The sequence below is a fragment of the Cygnus olor genome, chromosome 1 (assembly GCF_009769625.2).
Source record: "Cygnus olor isolate bCygOlo1 chromosome 1, bCygOlo1.pri.v2, whole genome shotgun sequence".
In the NCBI taxonomy this organism is placed as follows: Eukaryota; Metazoa; Chordata; class Aves; order Anseriformes; family Anatidae; genus Cygnus; species Cygnus olor.
In genome coordinates this window covers 456,293-479,809 of record NC_049169.1, presented here as the reverse complement: position 1 = coordinate 479,809, position 23,517 = coordinate 456,293, and the positions used below count along the sequence as shown (strand labels likewise).

The following is a 23,517-nucleotide window of genomic DNA, read 5'->3' as shown; positions in this document are numbered from 1 at the left end:
TTAAGTTGTTCCTCAAACATTGTCATTATGTTAATCTTCTCCCACGTCTGAGACCTCCAGTGAAGTCAGAGTTGACGGAATAAGCACTTGCCTGCAAATCATGTTAATGTCTGCTGCACAGATCTTACAGCATCTTAGTTACTTCTTGATCTCTGCTCTAAAGGGATCTATTGGTTCAAGTGTTTAATTGTGGTGATTTCACACCGATGGGCAGCTAAGTTACAATGTACCGCTCTCTCACTCCCTCTCCTCAAAGGAACAGGGGGAGAAAATACTATTTAAAAGGGCTCATGAGCTGAGATAAGGACAGGGAGACACTCACCAATTACCACCACAGGCAAAACAGACTCAGCATAAGGAGATTAATACAATGTATTGCCTCTGATAGCAGACCAGACCAGGGAGAAATAAAAGCAAACTAAAAACACCTTCCCCCCATCCACGCTCTTCTATCTCCTTGTCCTGAGCGGCACAGGGGAATGGAGCTGTGAAGAACAGGAAAAAAAATATCCATTTATCCTATTTATCAAGGCAATCCTAAAACCAGCATGTGAATCCCCATACCACACATGCCATTCTGCCTCCTCTCGAGTCCAAACTCCATTTCGATCCCAAAATGCCGCTGAGATGTGCCCCGTGCAGCTGAAGGCTCTGCTCCCCGTGCTCGGTGCCACGCAGCAACCGCAGCGGCCAGCGCCGCCTGTGTGCCTCAGCACCAGCCACACGGTGGACTCCAGGGAAGAGAGCTGATGTGGCTCCACGGAAACGGAAAGGTGCTGCTCCTGTCCCAGGGTGTCTTTTGCTGTCAGGGTGGCTGAATGGTGTTTCTCACATCACCTGCATCCAGGCCTTCAGACAGGGGTCGTGGGTGCTGCACAGGCATCAGCAAAGCCAACACGCAGCCTCAGGGAAGGCAGCAACTGCAGTTACCTGTCTTACCCTGAGCCGGTTTTCCCTAACTGAATGGCGAGGCTATGGTTTGTTTCTGCTTTCAGTGAATGACAAGCTTATACACTTTTAACAAACTTCTTTCTGATTTCCTATCAGCATGCTGCAAGTATTTTGACACAACAGGAACAGCAGACGCATGCACCCCACCGCTCAGCACCACCTCTGTCTCACCGTCTCTACCAAAGGCAATCCTGTCCCTTTCTCCATTTCAGGAGAGAGAGTGAAAGCACTCAAGTTACATGTCACTAGGCAAATTGATGGAATAACGATCCATTAAAGGCTATTAAATACAAGGACATTGCCTCTGGCACAGGAAGACTCTGAACAGTAAACTGCTGCAGGCGGGAATAATATTTTGGGGAGCTACTGGAATGTGCTTATTCTGTACTCATTGCTGCATCAAGCACTGCCACTGGCCACGGGGCAACACACGATACTGGCCTAAAGGATCTTTGTCATGCTCCAGAGGGGCCATCTTCATGCTTTTATGTCGCATGACTATGCACTATATTATGGGACAACAGCTAAAATCATCCAATCTGTTTCAGTTTAAACAACCAAAATCTGTCAAAACCCCAAGTTTCCACATCCATGCTTAGCATTGTAACTGTGATTCCAGCACACCCCAGTCACACTTTGGCAAAGCAGTCCAGCACATCAGTACTTTGCACGCACTGACTGCCTGGGAGTGCCAAGACCAATGGGACTATGGGGACAAGTCCAGAGAGGCTTTATATCCCCTGACACGTAGCCCCGGAGAACTTTTAAGATGAAAAGATGCATTATCTTGTCTAAGGCGTGCAGTTAAAGACATACACACACACAATTACCTGACTCATTCCCCTCCTCCCCAGTTGATTCTGGAGTAACAGGACCACTATGGGCACAACTGCCACCATGAGAAAAACTGCCCCCATTTTTTCCTCTTTCATGAGGGTCCCTGGATGCCAAGTTATAAGACAGATGGGACAGCTTCTTATTCCCTTGTGCAAGACCATTCCAGTCAGCTGCCCTTCCCAGTACCCTCCCTCCATTGCACTACCTCATCATACAAAAATTTCTGTGGATTTCCCTCAGGTGAGAGGGAAAACAGGAACAGGCCAGAGCCAGAAGAGATCGCTCTGCTGCAAGCTACAGCCCACAGACTACAAGGTGAGCACCCTTCTCTAAGTACAGCTTTTGGTTTACTTCACGTAGGAAACTGCTGGCTCCTGTTTAGCTCAGCGTCCACCAGGACCTTTTCTGCAGAGCTGCTGGGTGGCCCCCAGCATATCCTGGTCTCTGGGGTTGTTTTTCTCCGGATGCAGGACTTTGCATTTCCCTTGGCTGAACTGCATTAGGTTCTTGTCAGCCCATCTCTCCGCCCGTCCAGGTCCCTCTGGATGGCAGCATGACCCTCTGGTATACCAGCCACTCCTTCCAGTTCGGCATCATCCGCAAACGTGCTGAGGGTACACTCTGCCCCATCATCCAGTGTATCTATGAAGATGTTGAACAGTACTGACCCCAGTATCAACCTCTGGGGTTCTCCACTAGTGACTGGCCTCCAACTGGACTTTGTACCACTGATCACAACCCTCCGGACTCAGTCATTCAGGCAGTTTTCAATCCACCTTGCTATCTAGTTATGGAAATACACTTTGACAGTGCATCTTTGAGGATGTTATGGAAGAAAGTATCAAAAGCCTTGCTCAAGTCAAGATAAACAACATCCACTGCTCTCCCCACATCCAACAAGATAGTCACCTCATTGCAGAAAGTTATCAGCTTGGTAAAGTAGGATTTCCCCTTCACAATTCCAGGCTGGCTACTCTCACTCACCTCTGTTACCACGAGGATGATCAGAGGGCTGGAGCACCTCTGCTATGAGGACAGCACAGAGCTCCCCACACCTTCCTCCTCACCCTTCCTGAAGACAGGGCTGACATTTGCTTTCTTCCAGTCGTCAGGAATCTCTCCCCATCAACACAACCTTTCAAAGATAATCGAGAGTGGCCTTGCAATGCCATCAGCCAGATCCCTCAGCACTCCCGGGTGCATCTCATCAGGCTCCATGGGCTCACGGATGCCCAGTTTGTTTAAACATTCCCTAACCTGATCCTCCTCCACTGCGGGCAAGCCTATCTTGGCACGGACTCTCCTTCTGGTTTCAGGGGCCCCAGGTTCCTGAAGGACTTGCCAGTGCGGACTGAGGCAAAGAAGGAAGCACCTCAGCCTCACTCAGCTCATTCAAACTCTTCTTGCTGCATAAACATTCACCTTCCTTAGGAAGCAGGGAGAGAAAGCATGAGGTTGGGGGCAGGCAGGGAGAGGAGCAGATGGGTGCCAAGGAGCTCTGAAGTTACAGCAATCCATGCCAGGCACACCAAAAGGACAGCACTCAAACCCAGCAGCGTGGATTCAGCTGGACTTCAGAAGGGCCTGGCTTGAAATCGGGGTGTCATCTCTCAGCAGTCTATCTGGCCATGTCACTCAAAAAGCCTGCCTCATTTTCTTGTTCAAAATCATGCCTTTCTCTTTTAGTGCCGTACTCAGAAGTCCTTGTGAGCCCAACTCCTCTGTGACAACCACTGGTCCCTGCAGGGGCCCCGGACTGATTGAGCAGTGCCACAGCATTCAAGAAAAAGCTGCAACTGCTAAAGGATGGCCTTACCAGTGAAGGCTAAGGCACTGAGTACCTTAGTCTTCTTCTTGTCCTTTGCCATTAAGGTCCTTGCCTCATTCAGCAGGGGACCAATGTTTTCCCCAGTATTCCCTGATTTGGCTTGCAGAATCCTGTCCTGTTTGCCTTCTCATCTCTTGCCAAATTCAATTCCAAGTGGGCTTCGGCTCTCCTAACCCCGTCCCAACATTCTCAGACACTGTGTCTGTATACCCCCCACGTTACTTCTCCCTGCTTCTGCCCCTTGGTCACGTCCTTCTTCTGTCTGAGTTTAGTGAGGATCTCCTTGTTCATCCACACAGGCCTCCTGTTGACCCACCTGTTTTCCTATTTGTCCCAATGGACCATTCCTGAGCTTGGAGGAGGTGATCCTGGAGCTTCAGCCAGCTCTCCTGGACCTCTCCTCTCCCCAGGATGGCATCCCATGGAATTCTTTCGCACAGATCTCTGAAGAGGCTAAAGTCTGCTCTTGAGACAATCAGGTCAGATGCCCAGGCTTCCTCTATTATCAGAGTGAAGAGTTCAAAGCCAAGGAACAGGACTACTGTCGGCCAGATGCCTGACCACAAAGCCATTTCAGCAGCCACACAGGACATCCAGAAGGCAGCCATGCCTTGAAATCTGCTCTCTGGGGAACCTCACTTTGGGCTTCAGAGAAAAGCCTGCTTCACCCCCAGCTCACAACAGTCATCAAGGGTGAGGCCAGGAATCCTCCTGACTTCCTAGCAGCAGCTAACCATCGGAACATGATGAGGAAATTACAATAGAGTAACCATAGAGCAGTGCTTCCGCACTACATGCTCCTAACCTCTGCTGCTGCATGACTAACTGAATTCCTGAGTCAGAGTCGATCTCTTCGTATTCAGAAGCCTGCAATGGATTTTTCTTTCTCTGATCTGTCCCGCTGCTTTCTGAACCTGTGTCAATTTTTAGCACTCTGAATGTCACTTAGCAAGGAGTTGCACGGTTTAATTGTATGTTACATGAAGAACCTCCTCCTTTTGTTCACTTTTAGCATTCCATGTACTTATTTCATTCAGTACCTCATGTTCTTGCACTGAAAAGACGGAGATCAACTACCTCTGGTTCACCTTTTCCATATCACTTATTTATGGACTTTCACCAAGACCCTTCTCCTTCACCAACATCTTCTAACCACGAGTGTTTCAGTCTATTCAGTCTCACCCTTATGGAAGACGTTTCACAATTTTGAGCCCCTGTTAGTTTTCCCTGCCAGCTTTTTGACAACTATGTTTTACACCTGAAAGATGAAAACTGGATGCTGGTTTCAAGATACTTGCATAGTACACAGTTATACAGACACTAATATTCATGTTTTCCATTTTGTTCTGTTTTCCTTTCTTAACAAGTCCAAAAACTAAATTTCCTTTTCCAGGTTTGGACTGGAATTGGAGTAATCCCCCAATCTTATTCCTGAGCAGGAGAAGTCAGTCCAACACCTCCACTGAACACAAAATACTACTACTACTTTTTTGCTTATATGTATTACCTTTTATTTTCTGTATTGGAGTTTAGCTGCTCAGTACCCAGTGTCACAATATTCAGTACTGTGTGATTGTTCTGCAGCTAAACTCCATTTTTTTTTTCTACAACCCTGACAATCTTAGAAGTGTTGACTAATTTTGTTAGCTCACCATGCATAAATGATGTGGAAAGGAACCAAGCAGGTTCTACAGCACGGACTTGAGAGCAGGTTCCCCTGGAAATCCAGGGGTGAGCCTTCTCCAATTGCCCTCCTATACAATAGCTTTAATTGTATTTTCTGACCTACTCTTGTTTGCTTTTTGTGAATGTCTCAGTATTAAAGAAGATGTTTTCACTGTGATATCACAGTGATGTCAGATCTTTTATTCCTAAGCAATTACAAAGACATGAAGAATCTTTAATAGGCAAGAGTACCTTGCAGTGTTTCTTTGGATGTGTGCTGTCTTTCATGTTGCAAAATAAATTTATTCTATTATCCCACTGTTTATTGACCCAGCTTGATGCAATCTCATCCATCTGCCCTTGTCTTCCTTACGAATTTTGAATAATCTGCAAATTTTGACCTATTTCCTGCCCTTTTCAAGACCTAGTGCAACCAGTGACCCCAGCACAGATTCTCTGAGTTCCGTGTAGCATTTGGCTATGATGGAAATTGAATGTTTTTTCCCCCTCCGTTCTTATTCTTCGCTGTTTTCTGAGTCATAGCAGCATTTTTTCTTTTGTCCCATGATCAGTTAAGAATATAAACAGCTCTGAAGAAGCATGTCACAGGATTTTTGAAAATCCAAACAAGTTACACCCATAACTTTGAGTAAAAAAGTGTTGAGAGCCATGGAGACAGATTTAGGATAAGTAGCTCAGAACAAAGAACACATTCACTGCTTTGCTGGTAAACTCAAAGACTTCAGGATAACTTAATTTTGTATAATGAATTGTCACAATTTGCTCCTTTCACGTCATTCATGCTTATTTCATAAGCAATAATGCCCATCCAATTACTTTAATGACCAACAGTTTGAAATAGCAATGAAGCCTGAGTGCAAGTAGGGAGTGCATTCCACAGAGTAACCCTACATCTACCCCTCAAGCACATCACACACAAACCCTGTGTCAAAAGCACACTCTTGAATCCAAAAAGTAGAGCCACTCCTACAGCTCAGTCTCCTATGAACATGTCCACCAGGCACACATGCTCAAGACCACATACAAAAGAGCAGCATCACCCCTGCTTTCATGGTAATTCCAAGCTTACTTCAGTATCAAGCCTGACCATTTTCCCGAATGTCAGTCTCTCTGCCAAAGTGAGTACACTCGATTGGACTAGATGATCTTTCAAGGTCCCTTCCAATCCCTAACATTCTGTGATTGCCACATACTGGAACGCCCTGGGAGAACATCCCTGTAGTCCAGAGAGCACATTCAGTACTGCCAACAGGCTCAAGTGACTGCAGTCTGCATGCCATCACCTGCACAACACCATCCTCTTCCCCTTCATAAGAGAGCCATAATCCCAGATCTGCATCCAAATCATTTCCTTCAATTCCTGGAGCACACCACAAAACCTCCAGAACACTTATTTCTAAACTAAAACACAAGCCAAACTGCCCTGTTCAGTTTCAACATTTTATGCAAGCAAGCCTCATCTAGGACTTACAGTTTAGACTACAAATGAATTGACTGAAACAACCAGAAAGTTTCCTTCCCATAAAATTAACATGACACATGCTGCACAGTCAGAAAAATGAGATGCTCTTTCCATGGAAATGAATCTCCTTATAATCACAAAGCAAAGATGCTGATGCTTACCTGTGAGAGGTGAAATTGTCGTAAGAGCCCACAGTATAATGTCGGAAGAGACGCTTTGTCCTGTCTTCTCTGGTTTCTACAAGAGAAAAGACACATCACAAAGCTAAGAGCTAAAAGAACACTTATCATTACCTCTGTTTTCTCTACATGTATACAGAGTGAACCTTGCTTTCATGCAAACATTAATTAATAAACACGCAATAACCTGTGTGCAGACGTGTCAATGTGATCAGTCCCATGCATACTCGGGTACAGTCCCATATGCACACAAACAGCATCAGTGAATGTAAGATCTCTTCACTAGGACTTCTGAACCCAGAGATTTTAATATACCACGCTGAAGCATCAAATCTCAACAAACTCCAAAGTAGAGCCAAAGAGGAGAACCAGCCCCAGTAAGGCAAAGACATACTTCATGTCCCAAGGGAGCTGCCAGATTTTGTCCCTTTGCTTTGTTTGGCCACTTGAATTTTACGCATGTCAAGCAATGTGGATGCAATTGCCACAGAAAAATTGGTAACAACTCCAGTTAGCCTTCATCTCATCAGGTGGTCACTGAGATCTCCGAGTTACAAGGAAGGAAAGCCGGGAACCCAGAGAGGCTTCTGTTACCACTCGTGTGAACCAGCAGCACTGCCCCAGCAGCTCTTCGGCCGAAGTCAGCGCGTTGGGCTCTTCAGGCCACACATGGACCAAATATCCCCTTTTGGGTGTAACAATTCCAGAGTCTACTTGCTTGCCTCAGAACGGTGGAAAAAGCCAGAGAAGCTGCCAGCCTGACCTGACACTTCAGGGCAAATACAGGAGCCCACAAGTAGGCACCCAGAGAACTCCAAAGCTGACAAGAGAAGAGATGCTTGGGCCTCCAGGCTGCTGGATGCTGAGGAAAGGCAGCTTGAGTCATGGCTAGTGGACACGAATGCCACTGCAGCCATTGTAATGTGGCTAGCAGCCACTGGCTGAAAGGTGACAGGGAGAATTTAAGTTAAGTATTTCATTTAACAGTGTAAGAATTTAAGCTGGACATTCCCAGTTACCATTTTCCTAACCCAGAAGAAATTTGCATCACACTACCAAAAATGAAGTTATTTGCACGACCCAGAATTACTATGCAAGACTCAAGCTGCAGGGAGCAATTGAGGCCTTGCACTAACCAGACTGAGAACATCACATTGAACCAACTCATACACGGCTACACTAGGGTGGTGGCAGGACACCAAACCATCAGGTCACTCCATTTGCCTTTGTCACTACATTCTTCTGAAGCACTTGGTGCTGTTCACTGCATTAGCGGCTACATCAGATAGGCTGCTGATCTATGTAGACAGGGAATGTCTTTTAGCAGACTGAGTAGGACAGTCAAAAGGGGAATGAAGGGGGAAGGAGAAGAGATGAAGAGTAAAACATTGATGAGACTCACCTTTTCTCTTCAATAGGGACACAAGCTGTTTGCACCCAAAGCAGAAACAACACAAAATAAATGTTTGCTTTCACCTGCTTTGGAATTATCATTTTGGAATGACAAAAGCCAGCAAGAAGGGGCTACAAAAGTAGAGGGGCAGGAGTTTTTACTGCCATTGCAATGCTGACAACCTAAGGAAGCTTGTTTTAAACTCGGGACAGGATGCACTTTCAGACCTTTTACCCTGGTCTTGCGATCAGAAGGAACCATCACTGCTGTCCTAAGCTGGTAAGTGGAATTGCTGCTACAGTGGTCATAACGCCAACTGCCCGCTGTGGGGACAGGTGACAGTCCCCGATGCATCAGCAGCTGCTGTGCCACAGCCAGCACGCTTCTCTGCACCCTTGCAGCTCCCCAGCAGGCGCGGGCTGTCCTCCGCTACTGGAGGCTGCGTCTGGAGATTGGCTTTGCATCTCCTCTCCCAAAGAGGCTTGTGCAGTGGGGTGCGAGGCATGTACTTTGACAAAGATGTCCTGCTCAGGGGGGAACCTCGCCCTCAGCATGCGCTTCCATTGCATGCACAAAGCACACTTATTACTGCCAAGGTTAAACCAACAACTACCTTCACCAAAGTGTAGATATGGATTTGCCAAACATAGCCTTGTATTTTTTTTTTAGATTTTTTCTTTCTCATGTCCTCTTTTTGTTTTATTTTTTTAGATTTTTCTTTGTCATCTCAGAAGAGCTGAAGAGCAGCCTTATCACATCCCTGCTGAGTAACGCCCCGTGCCATGGTTCCGGCTTTCCTTCCCACCACATCAGACATCTCCAGGCATGCCTCAGTGGCCTCCGAAGCGGGGTGTGCACGACAAGCCAGCGTGGCGTGGCAATAACGTGTTTTTTGCAGCACTGCAAAAAACTTTCTCAGAAGTGTTTTCTCTGGCTTCGTCTCACGCGTTTCCAGTTCCTATTTTTGCACAAGCTTCGCAGTGTACATGACGGAGCAGTAGGGACGAGCACGCGTACCGCACCGTACCGTTCTGTACCGCACCGTACCATTTTGTACTGTCCCGTACTGTCCCGCGCGATATTTTTTAGCGATATGGTTTAGCGGAGGACTTGTGTTAGGTCAGAGGTCGCACTGGGTGATCGCGGAGGTCTCTTCCAGCCTAGATGGCTCTGTGACGCTGTGGCACCGCACCGCGCCGTGCGGGGGGGCCGCGGCTCGGGGCTGCCGCCGGCAGGGGCCGCCCGCGCTCCACGGCGGCGCCGGGGCCCCCCCAGCCCGGTCCGCGGGCGGCCCCGCGGCGCGCGGGGCCCGGCGGCGTTACCTGGCCGGCGGGGGGGCGCCCCGCGAGTCCTCCGGGCCGGCGACCTTCCGCCCAGCCCCGTCGCCGCGGTCCCGGGAGCAGCCGTCCCGAAGAGGCGGGGAGTAGCCGCAGCGGGCCGGCCGGCTGCGCCGCGCGGCGGGGACCGTAAGGGCTGGGGGGCGCAGAACGCAGCGCTGCTACCGGGCGGCTGGGAGGGAGACGACCCCGCTCCTGCGGTTGGAAATCATCCGAGGCAGCTTCGCACCTTGCTCGTAATCCTCCCCAGCGGCGGCGGACTGCCAGCTCCTACCTCCAGACGGGGACACCCGACCTCTACCCCCGCAGTAAGAGCACGCGGCAGCCGCGGAGGGAAGGCGGCACCAGGAGCCCCGGCCAGGGCCGACGTGCTGCCAGGGAAGCACCGCACCGCACCCCGGCCTCCCTGCTGCTGCGGGAGCGCTCAGCCCCCAGCAGCAGGGAGCAGCCCCAGCTCCACCTGCACGCCAGCAGCACCGCGGGGATCCCGCAACGCTTCCCACGGAGGGAGCGAGGTAGCGCTGCGGGGACCTAAGATCCACCGAAAGCACCAGGATGACACCGAAGGCCAACGTGCCTGCGAAGGAGCTGGTACCCACAGTAACAAGTTGACATAGATGTAATAAAAATGGGAAGTGGGTAGTGAAGCGGGACAGGTGGGCAGGCCCTTGTGGAGGTACTGGAACAGCGCAAGCTGAGCAGACCACGACAGCTGAGGTGAACGCATCCACCTCTGCCTCGTGGTACGCAGAGGGTCTCAGCGCAGACACAGCCACAGTCCCCTTTGGTCCCCGTGAGGGACAAACACGTTGCTGCTGCAGCGCAACGAGCCCTGCTCCAGACAGGTTTCCCCTCGCCTCCGGCCTCTCATCTCTGCTCCCAGGGGCCCTCAGAAAGCCCCACTCCCCGTGTCCCCACGCACCTTCGCTTCAGTTCTTTCTCCTTCCCTTTTCTCTACCATACTGTGCCTCCTCTTCCTTCATCTCCTGCCTCCCATCCACGCATGCACAGACACGTGTACCTCATCTGCAAACATCCCTATCGATCTCATTCCAGATAGAAGAACGGTGATTTCGTGAAGGGAGCTGGATTTATGGGCTGTCCGCAGCCCAAAGGCTCGTTCTCTTCATGACTTCTAAATATAACTGCTGTGGAGTATGTGTTTAATGGAGCCGTCAAGGAGGCATCAGGGGCTGAGGCTGATGGATGGAGAGGAGCGAATGCTCTGGAGATAGGTGTGGAAAGGGAGGCTCTATATTTAGGGGACAGGGAGCAAGAGGAGGTAGAGCTGCTGGTGCCCAGGGTGGCTCTGCAGGAGGAGCTGTGCATGCAGGGCTGTGGGGGCTCCTTGCGATGCACACAGCGGCACGAGCAGGGAACAGAAAACGCTGAAAAACGACAGCCTGGAAAGCAGGAGCAGGTAGATGGATGCAGACTGCACTCAGGCTGTGCTGCAGAGCACCCGTAGAGTGCATTTGTAAAGGTAACATTTTTTTTTCCAGGTAAGCCTGTCCAATACAGAAAATGAAAATACAAGAATGCCAGTATCCCATGGCAGGCCAAGAGAAGTCTGGACGTGCCAAAGAGACGGTCACAGGAGAGAAGCAGCGCTCATGCAGACTGACTGGATAGAGGGCCCTGCTGGGCAGGAAGCCTGAGTGCCATTCCCACGCAGCCCCAGTACCTGGGCTATCCCTGTCCTCTCAGCTCAGACAGATTTATTTTTTCTAGTCAAAACCCAGATTTTGCTTTCTGAATGTGTGAAAAATACCTTTTTATTTCTACAGAATGATAGAACTATACTTCTAAATATTACATTTAATCTTATTAAATGCAAGGTTTATGTCTCTCTAGTTACTGGCAGCAATTTCTCTTTCATCACTATTTTTGATCAACTGTTCCTGTACCACAACAGGCACCGTAGCAGCAGAAATTCTCCCAGGTTAACAGGCTAACGTTAGTGACAGAAACGCACCATGGCAGTCAAACAAAGGACTGCTCCTCGCAGCCAGAACCCCCCCACCCCCCAGTGGCTGCAGGCTGAGAACACTTTGGGCCAGCACAGCAGATTCCTGCACTGGGTGAAGCATAAGGAGCCAGATTTTGGAAAATGATCTCTTAAATGATTTAATGCAGCAGCTGGGACAATACGGTTATCACCCAAGAGTTACATCAAACCACCTGAGAAGTCAAGGTCACAGCAAACCATACAGCAGTCAAGCAGATAAGGAACTGAAGAAGGGAAATAACAGTTCAACCCTGGGCTAGTCAAGGAGGATTTCAAATGGATACAACCTTCCAAACTGAAATTTCACACTGAAATGAGTAATATGCAAGTCAGAGGAGACAGGGTCTCAGGAATGGAGAAGGCTGGGGCCTGTACTTGTGCCTTCTCCAGTACGTGGACACTTCTCATGCCAACACACCCACAAAGGCGGCTCACAGACGCCCCGTCTGTTTCAGCAGTCCCTTGTGGGAGTACTGATTCATTGCTTTTTGAACTGCCTCACCGCTCTGGAAGATACCATATGCAGACAATGCTCTTGGTCAACAGAAACGTTGGGCAGCCGCCTCCTCCTGAAGCAAGCTGGACCATAAGCCTTGGCAGACACATGGGAGAGCCGTGCCACCCCACAGGCAAAGCCAGTGCCGGGACAGCGCAAAACCCCAGCGAACCCAGGCAGGGCTCAGCGGGGCGAGCTGCGGTGCCAGGGCGAGCCCGATGGGCAGCTCCCAGGCAGGAGGAAGCGCAGTGCTGCAGCCCCTGCTCTGTGCAGCTCCGCAGGCGCGCAGCGCTGGCAGACAGAGCCTGCTGCCCATTGTGGATTTCACCCACGCATCCCAAACAGTGCTCTCGAGCACCTGACTCGGAGTAGGTTGATGAGCAGATGCCACCACAATTAAAGACTCTTCCAGGCTCTGTGCCAGTCAGCCAATCTGGCTGGGGCTGCCTCCGAGCACAGTGCTGAAAAGAAAGGGAATTATTTCACAAGAAGAAATGCTGAACTACGCTGAAAGGGGGAAGGGCACGCAGAGGCGAGAGTGGATCCTGGTGGCCCTCCACACAGAAGACAAGGAGCTGGAGCAGGTAGGACACTGGAATGCATCGCCTCTGCCACCAGCTGCGGTGACCACTGGCAAGTGCTCCTTCGGTAGCAGCAGGTCCAATGCAGACAGGGGGCCTGCACGCCAGCATCAGTAAGCCTTACTTCAAATGCAAGCAAGCATGGAAACCCTTGAAGTATGACTCTTCTTCCCTTTCTCACAGCACTGCCAGGAGAATCAACTAATTCATACCCCTGCTGCACCTGGATCTGTTGACTGAAAACAGAAAAGCCCAAGAATATATTTGCTTAGAGATTTGTGGCATTACTGTATTTTATGCAGAACGGTTAACTAATTTATGTTTTCCCCATGACTGATTTTTATTCTCTGAAGTTCAAATACAACTTTTCTCTGAAAATAAATAATTCTAGAAGCCTTGCTGTATAACCCTTAGTTTCACACAATAATTTATGTTCAAGGTGTAATCATTTGGTGCACCTTTGGCCTGTGTTACACAAATGCACAGAGGAGATAATTGTATTAGCCCCCTTCTTGCCTTTCATTTATGAGTTATACTTGCAATACAATCATGTTTGTTAGAGTTTTTAGCTCATCTGTTACTGAAAAAATGCAAATAAATGGAAAGTCATCTCTCAAATAACTGTGAGTTAGAGAGCAGCATCTGTGCATTACCTTTCACAAGGACTTAACTGCCCAGGTTGCCAGTTTAAGAGGAACAGGGGGATCAGTTAACGAAGCTGTAATGCTGAAATGCCACGCACAGCAGTAGCAGGGCCCAGAAAACAATGTTCATCAGAAGGTCTCCACAGCCACTGCACGTAGATTTATACAGATTCCCATATCAAAAGTATTTCCAGGAAGTGCCATCCAGGGAGGTGCAATTAATTCTGAATGATCCAAAAACCTCTGAGAGGTAACTCCTCACCAGCTTCACCTTGCTCCAGCGTAACGCAGCCGTGCAGGCATGCAATCCTTCCCCACAGGCACCTCCAGGGCCACAGCAGCTGGGACAGCACCAGCTGCAGCTCCCCCGGCAGGCTGATCACGCTGGCACTGCTGCCCCCGTGGACTCATCAGCAGGACATGCCCCTAACTCCCCTGCAGCGCTATGGGGGGGGGGGGGGGGGGGGGGAATGATGGACAGATGATGACACAACCCCTAATGTGGATTTTTTTTTCCTTTTTTCTTTTATTTAAATAAAAATAAAACAAGGCTGTTGAGATCAGGAACTCCCACAAGCTGCTAGTTACCTTCAAAGAAAGCTATTTATGATAATGGTTTGCACAGCCAAATCCTAGCGTGAAGACTGCCACTCCTGCACTGATCCCTAGGTGTTAGGACAAACGGGGACCTCAGCAATGCCACCTCCCTGATGTCCAGTAGCTACCAGCAAGAGGCCTCACAGCCATAATGCAGCACAGGTCAGCCTGGGTTCCTAAACCCAGACCATGCCCAACCAGGGGAACTCAGAAGGGCGAGGACCCTACCTGAGCATGCAGACCCATGCAAGCTCCTTCATTAGTGACAATTAGGTTCACCTTGCCACGTCTCCACCTGCCCACCTTTGTTTTGGGCAACAAAACTGGTGAGCAGTCTGGAGCACAAGTCCTGTGAGGAGTGGCTGAGGGAGCTGGGGTTGTTTAGTCTGGGGAAGAGAAGGCTCAGGGGAGACCTCATTGCTCTCTACAACTTCCTGCAGGGAGGCTGTGATGAGGAGGGGGCTGGCCTCTTCTCTCAGATAACTAATGATAGTACTAGAGGAAATGGCAATGAGTTGCACCTGGGAAGATTTACATTAGACATCAGGAAAAACTTTTTCTCTCAAAGAGTGGCCAGGCACTGGAACGGCCTGCCCAGGGAGGTGGTGGAGTCACTGTCCCTGGCAGTGTTCAAGAAGCACCTGGACAAGGTGCTACAAGATACGATTTAGTAGCTTAGTGGGTAGTATTGGTGATAGGAGGATGGTAGGACTTCCCAACCTTGTGTTTCTATGATTCTGTGACGCCTGGCACGTGTCACTTCTCTCCAGACAGCGCTGTCCCCTCCAGGGACAAAAGCCATCTGTGTTGTGCAAGAACCCCAGGTGCCCCTTCCCCATTCACGTGGACCATGGCTCTGTTGGCACCGCAGGGAACCAACTTCATTGGCACAGCACAGGACAGACATTTTTACTCTGAACACTTGCACAACAAATTGCTGTCCCGCCATTCCAGGGAACCCCAGCTCTGCAACCAAGTGCTGAGAAAATACAGGGTAAGCCAGAGCTATACTCACAGCTCCAGGGAAAAGAGGCAGCTTACAGACAGCATGGGTACCAATTAAAGATGACGAAGACAGCAGGGGAGAGCACTTACTGGCACCAGGCACAGCAAGGGAAAAATGGATGCAAGTTTTGTCTGTCCGCCTGTGAGGTAAGCAGTCAGGTCAAGCCTATTTCTCTGAAGCAGATGGTGCCTGCTTTGAACACAGTTAAGAAGTGTCAGAATTGAGGCTACCTGAACCTTATTAAGATCCCTTCATGTTGGGCTTCTCCAATTCTTCACCTTCCATTTCTTTTTGTCATTTTTGGAAAAAAAAAAAAGTCTCCTTCTGCTTCTCTTACATCCCTTGATCTGTACTTACTGATCTGTGCTTTGGGGACATCAAGGCAGCAGGGAGCACAGGAAACCTTCACTCTTCATAACGAGCTTTCAGGAGATGGGTTGTGTACAGACTTACCCCAACCATAATGTTAAGGTGTGACACGATGGATCAGCAGTTTCAGTTTTGTAACTTAGGCTCCAAAGTACTGTTTCACATACAACTTGGCCACAGAGGATGGTGTCACTGCAAGAACTACAAGAATTTCTACCACAGCAAGTCAGGGAGGATCATCTGTATTTCTGTTTGCTACTCCTCAAGCTTTACACTCCTACTACAGAAGGAAAATATCCACATCACACCAGCTCCCTAAGAGGAGCTGTGGGGAACAACGGCCGGAGTTGGGGGGTGGTCCTCAAGTTTTAAGCATGACAGCTGAGGAGCCAAAAGGCACTGCTACTGTCTCGTTCAGATCTGGCTTAGAAAAATACGGCCTATTACTCTAGGATTCAGTAACAAGAAACAGGAGTACTGCTAACATGGCATCCTCCAACCTGGGAAATAATATGAAGAGTGGGTGGGGAGGGAACTTTAAGCCTGATATAGATGAATAAGATGTTGCTGATTCATTATGTGCCAAGAACATGGTACAGCTGCAGAGGGAAGTCAGTGGAAAGATTGCATCAGTTCTCCCTCAGGGCGCTGGTAAAGACCTGGCATCGTTATTGCCATTGTTCTTCAGCTTAATCCTTACCACCAGATGCACCAGCTTCAGGACTGGGGCTCTCTCATTCCCCACAGTGACTTAGAAGACTGCCTGTAGAGGAAGGCTCTGAAGGAAGATCTTTCAGGAGGGCTTCTGGGAGGCTTTGCACGCTGACAAACAGCAGTGGTCAGTGCAGAGCTCTGAACGAAGACTGTGCTAGCAAAGGCTTCTTTCTTCCCCTCAGCTGAGGGAGTTTCAGAACCATTACTTTATTAAGCCTGAGGAACATAGCTGCCGTGAATTTTGCCTAATCTCTTTTCGGAGCCTTTAATCTCCACCTACTGCTGCAAAGAGTTCCAGAACTGCACGCTGTGTGGAAGTGGTATTTTGTTTTCTGGAGTTAAGGGACAGTCAATGAAATCTGTCAGCAAGCTTAATTCTCACATTAAGGCAAACAACAAGAACTCATCCCATTTCTCTATACTTTCTCAAGACTCCCATTATATTCTCCTGACAACCCTCCCAACACCTGCCTCGCCTCCCTTTAATTCTGTCCTTCACCTGGAAACTACCTTGTAGCCTACCACTCGCAATCTCCACCTTGTATAGAGCCTGCATGCCTATTTCTATCCTTTGCTTTTTATATTTCAACTAGTTATATAAAAGAAGCCTTAACAGCTTTTGGAAAGCCTAGGCACAATATATCAACCCTTGTCCCAATGTTTCTTGACTCCTTCAAAGACTTGTAGGACATCTAGTGGACTTTCCCCTACGAAGGTTTGAAAATGAGGAAGAGTCAATAAAGTGTCACTTTATTCTAGTTTTCACTAATTTGCATGATGTAAAAAAATCTCGATATCCTGGCAGTGGTGCTGACATACTACAATAACACAAAAATAATGCAGGTCAAGCTCTGTAAGCAATGCTTGTTCTTTCCATATAGATAGAAGAGATCATGCATACTGACTCTCTAGTTTTTCTTCTAGTGATAATTACAGGAGATGCTGAACAACAACTACTAGAGATGAGTACCTTCAAATTAGCAGTTCTAGGCAGGAGTTCTTAGTGAGATCCTTAAAAGATCCTAGCTGATGATCTCTCTGGACATTACATTTTCAGTAAGCCTCAGAAAACAGAAGTAACCGAGGACCAGAAGAAGTCTGAGTCAGTGGCCGAGTGTTTAAAGGATGAGTGGGGACAAATGCAGTTATGGCATGGAATCACAGAATCGTTTGGGTTGGAAGGGACCCTAAAGCCCATTTAGTTCTGACACCCTGACATGGACAGGGACACCTTCCATTAGACCAGGCTGACCAAAGCTCCATCCAGCCTGGCCTTAAACACTTTCAGGGATGGGGCATCTACAGCTTCTCTGGGCAACCTGTTCCACTGCCTCACCACCCTCGCAGTAAAGAATTTCTTCTTATATCTAATCTAAATCTCCTCTCTGTTAGTTTAAAACCATCCCCCCATCCTATCACTACACTTCCTGACAGAGTCCCTCTCCAGCTTTCTTCAGGCCCCCCTTTAGGTACTGGAAAGCCACAATGAGGTTTCCCTGAAGCCCTCTCTTCGCCAGGCTGAATGCCCCCAGATCCCTCAACCTGCCTTCAGAGGAGAGTGTCCCAGCCCCTTCATCATCTTTATGGCCTCCTCTGGACTCACTCCAACAGGTCCACATCCTTCTTGTGCTGGGGACCCCAGAGTTGAACACAGGGCTCCAGGTGGGGTCTCATGAGAGCAGAACAGAGGGGAAGAATCCCCTCCCTCACCCTGCTGCCCACACTGCTGGTGGTGCAGCCCAGGGTATGGTTGGTTTCTGGGCTGGAAGCACACATTGCTGGCTTGTGTCGAGTTTCTTGTCAACCAACAACCCCAGGACCTTCTCCTCAGGGCTGTTTTCAATCCACTCTCCACCCAGTCTGGATTTGTGCTTGGGATTGCCCCAGCCCAGGAACAGCACCTTGCACTTGGCCTTGTTGAACCTCAGGTGGTTCACAACAGACCCAACCTCTCAGGCCTGTCCAGGTCCCTCTGGATGACATCCCTTCCCTCCAGTGCTGACCCCCACTACTCAGCTTGATGTCATTAGCAAGCTTGCTGAGGGTACACTCGATCCCACTGTCCATGTTAATGACGAAGATGTTAAACAGCACCAGTCCTAAGACTGACCCCTGAGGGACACCATTCGTTACTGATCTCCACCTGGAGACTGAGCCGTTGACCGCAACAAGTTTCACCATGGAAGACTGACACTGATGTCGAGGTATATATAAGAGCCAACAAGAACTTGTGATTAATTATTAATTTGACTAGATTGCTCATTTTGCTATTACTCAAGTGGGTCACCTGGAATGTAACAGCATTGCTGTATCATGCTTTACCCTTGAGTGCATAGAGCAGATCTAGGTTGCTTAGAAGAAACCTAACCCTAAACAATGTTCTTAACAGTGAGATACCTGGCCCCAACAGGACCACTCGTGATATCCAAGTTCTTCATGTAGCTAATGGCAAGACAAGCACTACTGATGGCCTCTAGAGGAAGACTAGGACCCCGTCAATTTGAACTTGAGCTGCCTGCACAAAACAACTTCCTGGAGCAAACTTCCAGGACATTTTCACATGCACACACTTGGGGGCTCAGACTGTCCAGCCAGCTTTGAGGACAGACACCTGATCAAGAGCAAGGTCTCTACCCTCGAGTATTTGATTGACTTCACTCGCCAGCTACCCAGCATCCTAAAGCTGGGCAAACACATGCTGCAAGCTGCGAAAGACAATAAATTAAAAAGCTAACTGAGAAATGCAGGGAACTAGATATTGAAAGGATTTGTGCCCATTTCCTCCAAGACTGCTGAGCTCAGAAACAGTGGGAAATGCATAATACAAAAAAAGAGTACCAGAAGATATTAGCAACTAAAAATGATACAGTTGCTTAAAAAACGACAAATTCTAACTCATTGTGTGAGCTAATATCAAATACAGTACTGGAAATGAATAAAATATAAAACAGACTGAAACAAAAGTGATCATAAGACATTAACTACTGCAACTTACATAGTACCAACAGACAAAGCAGAAAATTTACAAAACTGGAAAAAAAAAGCCAGCGGTCAAACATCCAGATGGCTATAAAAAGGGCTGACTTGTTTCAAGACTTCTGAGTTAGGCACAGACAAGCCCGCATTCACCATGTGGTGACCAGTGCTTTGCAGCAATGACAGCAATGCAGAATTCAGAATTAACATTGTCACTTAGCGTCATTAGCCAGAATTTCCTCTCCTCCCAGGCTACAAGGCACAAGCAGAAGCAATGTAAGTCTTTGTTCCAGGGAGTCTCTTGCTCCTTATACTTTGCAATGTCAATAAAACAATTCTGTTGAGTCCAAATTCTTTCTGTAGGATACTAAATAGCCTTGCTTTTTGTTGTTGTTTTTTTCTGTCTTTTTTAAAAGTGACTTTTTTCCCCCTTTTATAAGCCTAAACAAATAAGCACAGAAGAAACCACTTCAAGCAACTGTCTTGTTTATATTTCAATTTCCTTTGAATTCTGAACAGTTCAAATGCCAGCCTAAGAGTGCTTTAAGACAACTGCATCCTTGGAGAGACAGTGCAAGTGAGATAAATGGGCTAAGAGTGCTAGAGCATTGCTAAGAGGTTCATAAGTAACTGTCACAGAAATCTTGGTACTTTGTACTGTTCCTTGATACACTCTGCTTGACCTCAGTACTCCTACAACCCTCACTTAAGGAATGGGGACGTTCAGTTCATGCCCAGAACATTTGTAGTTCTGGTGGTTTTACCTTGTTGGGCAGCTGAAGTCCACTACAACCGCGCTCTCACTCCCCCTCCTTAGAAAAGAGGGAGAGAAGAAAGTACGCTGGAAAGAAAAACACTCACAGGTTGAAATAAGGATAACTTAATTAAAGGGAAAAGGAAGAGGGGGAAATAAACAAACAAAGCACAGAAGCACAGCGCAAGAGAAAAGAAATTACTCTTTACTTCCCATCAATGAGCGATGTTTGGCCACATCCTGGGAAGCAGGGCCTCGATACACACAGCAGTTGCTTGGGAGGGCAGATATCTTCATAACAAGAGCCCCCCCCTCCTCCCCCTTTCCCACGTTTTATTGCTGAGTGTGACACCATATGGTACGGAATATCCCTTTGGTTGGTTTAGGTCAGCTGCCCTGGTGATGTTCCTTCTTCACCTCTTGCCCACCCCCAGCCTGCTGGCTCTGGGGGGGTCTGGAGGGAGTCCTGATGCTGTGGCAGTGTTGCTCAGAAGGAGACAACACTGGAGTGATACCAGTGCTGTTCTAGCTACATGTGCAGAGCACAGCGCTGTAGGGGCCGCTGCAGGGAAAGTTAACTCCATCCCAGCCAGACCCAGTACAGCACTACCTAAGCCTGCCCACTGAAGTACCCACGATAGATGCATGTTTTTGCTAAGTGGTCAAATCAGTACGAAGTGTTCTCTTATCAGAAATATTACAGGAAAGTTAATCTGGAAAGAATCTAGTGCCAAGACTTGCAAGTTCTCGGTGGGGGGTGGAAATCAGCAACTTAACATATATTAGCTTTAGAACCTAAGCAGCACTTGGGATATTCATAATGTTGACCTTTTTTCTTGACTGAAAGAGAAGGCTGCCAGCTGAGTATCAGATTAATTAAAATGAGGAGGAAAGTTCAGAGAAACAAAAGGGATCAAGGTTAAACACAGCACAAACAGAAAAGAAGCCTAACATGGGAAGCAATATATTGGATACAGGATCAGTCTTTTGGAAGAAAGTCAAAGAAGTGAAAAAGAAATTAAGGGGATTTTTAGAACACTGGCGTAAGTACCCAGAGCACTCGTTCCCACCTCGTGTACAACAAGAAATACACATCAGAAGGGAACGCAATTCTGCTTGCAATGCTGGTTGGTGCACCGGGCCCAGAGGGAGATGAGAGGTTATCTGAGCTCTTGTTAGATGGTTTTCATTTGCATGCTCTTCCAGCAGCAGCTGGCTGGCTTTGTCAGTCAATGCTCCATAATCTACATCGCTATTGTTACCAGGTCTTCAGCTGTCTCTGCACATGCTCCTATGCATTCATGTGCTGCTGCACGCATAACTCCAGCCAAGACAGCAGTCAGCCACAGAAAGCTGAACATGAGCTTCCTAGCCAGGTATGAGGATGTTCTGATTCACTGTTCTGATAGGGAATTGTCACCTTACAAGTGGCCAAAGAGGTAGAGTCATTTCTCTCCAGCCAAGAGACCACAGTAAAAGCAGATATATCTAAGTATCAACAAACAGGAAACAATTTGAAGCTGCAAATCTACCCTTACCACCACTTAATATGAAAGTAAATGTCTATAAGGACAGTGCAGGAAGCTGTGACAAAAAACAAGGTACACAACATCCACTAGCCTTGCCTTGGGGAACACCAGCCATCCCAGTGCTGCAGGCAGGCAGGCACGACTTGTCTGCGGTGAGCGTCTGCTGGCCGTTCCAGGCTTTTGCTCCCCTGCTTCCCTCGCTCCTCTGTCCTAACCCCAAGCCTCCTCCAGGCTGCCCAGGCAAAGACGCAGAGCACGAGCATGCCGACCGCCCACTGGCTCACGCACAACAACGCGGCAGCCGGCGGCCGAGCAAGGAAGGCTCCCATCCAGCTCCAGTCCAGCCCACACTGAAGTCTTGTTCTCAGGGACCAGTAACTGTATGGCCTGAAGGAGGAGACCGAGCTCAAAGCCAGAAGGTGACACAGAAAAGTTCCAGCAGGACAATTTACAGTGCTTGAGCTGCTCCACAGCTGCATCCCACGTGCAAGCTGCCACACAGAATCCTCCGAGCGCGCCGCCTTCTGGTTCATCACCCATCATGGGTGCCCGTCACGCAGGGCTGAGGTGCAGGTCTGCTCCCGGCACAGCTGCAGCAAAGCCTCCATGTGCCCACCTTCTCAGCTAGCATTCTAACTCTTCGATGTGGAGTTGCAGAGAAGTACAACAGGCACCTTTCTTGCACAGCCTCCCAGGGCTGGGCTCCACATCCGACTGGAAGCCTGCTCTGCTTTGACTCCCGGCTTACTGCCCCAAGGCAGATGCCTCCCCAGGAGTTCCTTCCCCTCACATTCAGTCTTTCAGAACCAAAACGCACTCAGAGAACCCACAGTGTACAGACCCAGGGCTCACTGCTCAGCCAGGGCTTCTCGGCAGCTGTTGCAAGTTTAGCCGATGTGTTTTTACCCTTCCCTTTCTGCTGCCCATACTTCATCTCCTAGTGCAGTCCTTCTTAAAAAAAGCAAGATATTCATTAAAAGCAATGATTGCTGAACCAGGCCGTCTGTTATAACAAGCTAGGTGGGTGCTATGTGCAAAACACTACAACCAAACCAAAGAGACACAAACCATACAAATGCCCACTGGGGACACCAACAGCATCTCAGTTGAAGGACTACAATTCCACATCAGTCTAACACACCATCCGTTCTCACTATGGATGAGGCTATTATCACCAATTAGTTCAAGATGACTCCACTTTCACTTTAAGATAAAGTTCTCCAGAGGAGGATCACTGTGAATCAAGGGAGACTCCATAACGCACCAAGAAAATGAAAGAAAAGGTGGCATAGATAACTCACCCCTTCATATGCAGGACACACAGAGATAAGTTATGAAATGGACACCACAGAAAAACAAGGCGACCTCCCCAAAGGCTGGAGCAGGCCTCCAAGAGGAAGACAAATTTACTGCAGGAAGTTAGAGAGCTGTAACTCATTAGGGTACCAAAATCCTCCGCAATCCTCCTGCGCCTCTGCAACCTACGCATTTGTATCACCTGAGGCTGGCAGCAGAGAGAGTGAAGAACAACAGTGCCCTCTACGCTAAGAAACAGCCAACTTCTGTAACTTCCCATCCAGAGCCCAAACAGCAGGGACAGAAACTGCCCTGCTCTCCAAAATAGGACAGGACTCAGAGCGGGCTCTGGCCAGTGGTCGAGGTCCAGACCAAGTCACAACACGAAACTGCCCTTTTGGCACTGAAGCCCCAACACGCATACAAACACTTCATGATCTTCAGAGACGGTGTACTGGGACAGAAAACACTTTCAACTCCCCTAAACAACACAGTGGGAATGGATTATTTAGGAATAGCAATGCTAACGATTTTTTTAATTCCCTTATTGTATTATTTGCTCTTCTGATATCTACACTGGTTAACTTCACCATGATGTTCTCATTATTAAACCTGTAAATAATGTGAAGTATCCAGCAATTGATATTACAATTTAAAACCACTTCTTACGTAAGAAACTGGTTTCTTGAGCAAACGGTGGTTCAAGCTCCTAAATCTCTCTTTTTCCCCCCACAATAGGGAAAAGCAGTAACCCTTCTATTACCTCCACTGCTACCCAGAGATAGAGGAAGTAGCCAATACTTTCCCGTTGTAAGAGAGAAACCATCCCAATCTTAAAATTATTTTTCCTTTCCCATAAAAAGAAGGAATGAGA

General features: G+C 48.3%; 1 protein-coding gene across 1 annotated transcript in view; it reads right to left on the bottom strand.

The window, feature by feature from the left end:
* SHANK3 (SH3 and multiple ankyrin repeat domains 3) overlaps positions 1–23,517 on the bottom strand; it is a 385,179-nt gene that overhangs the window by 115,549 nt on the left and 246,113 nt on the right. The window contains exon 17 of the mRNA XM_040544765.1: positions 6,926–7,001. Coding sequence (XP_040400699.1) covers positions 6,926–7,001 — 76 coding nt within the window. The remainder of the gene's footprint in view (positions 1–6,925; positions 7,002–23,517) is intronic.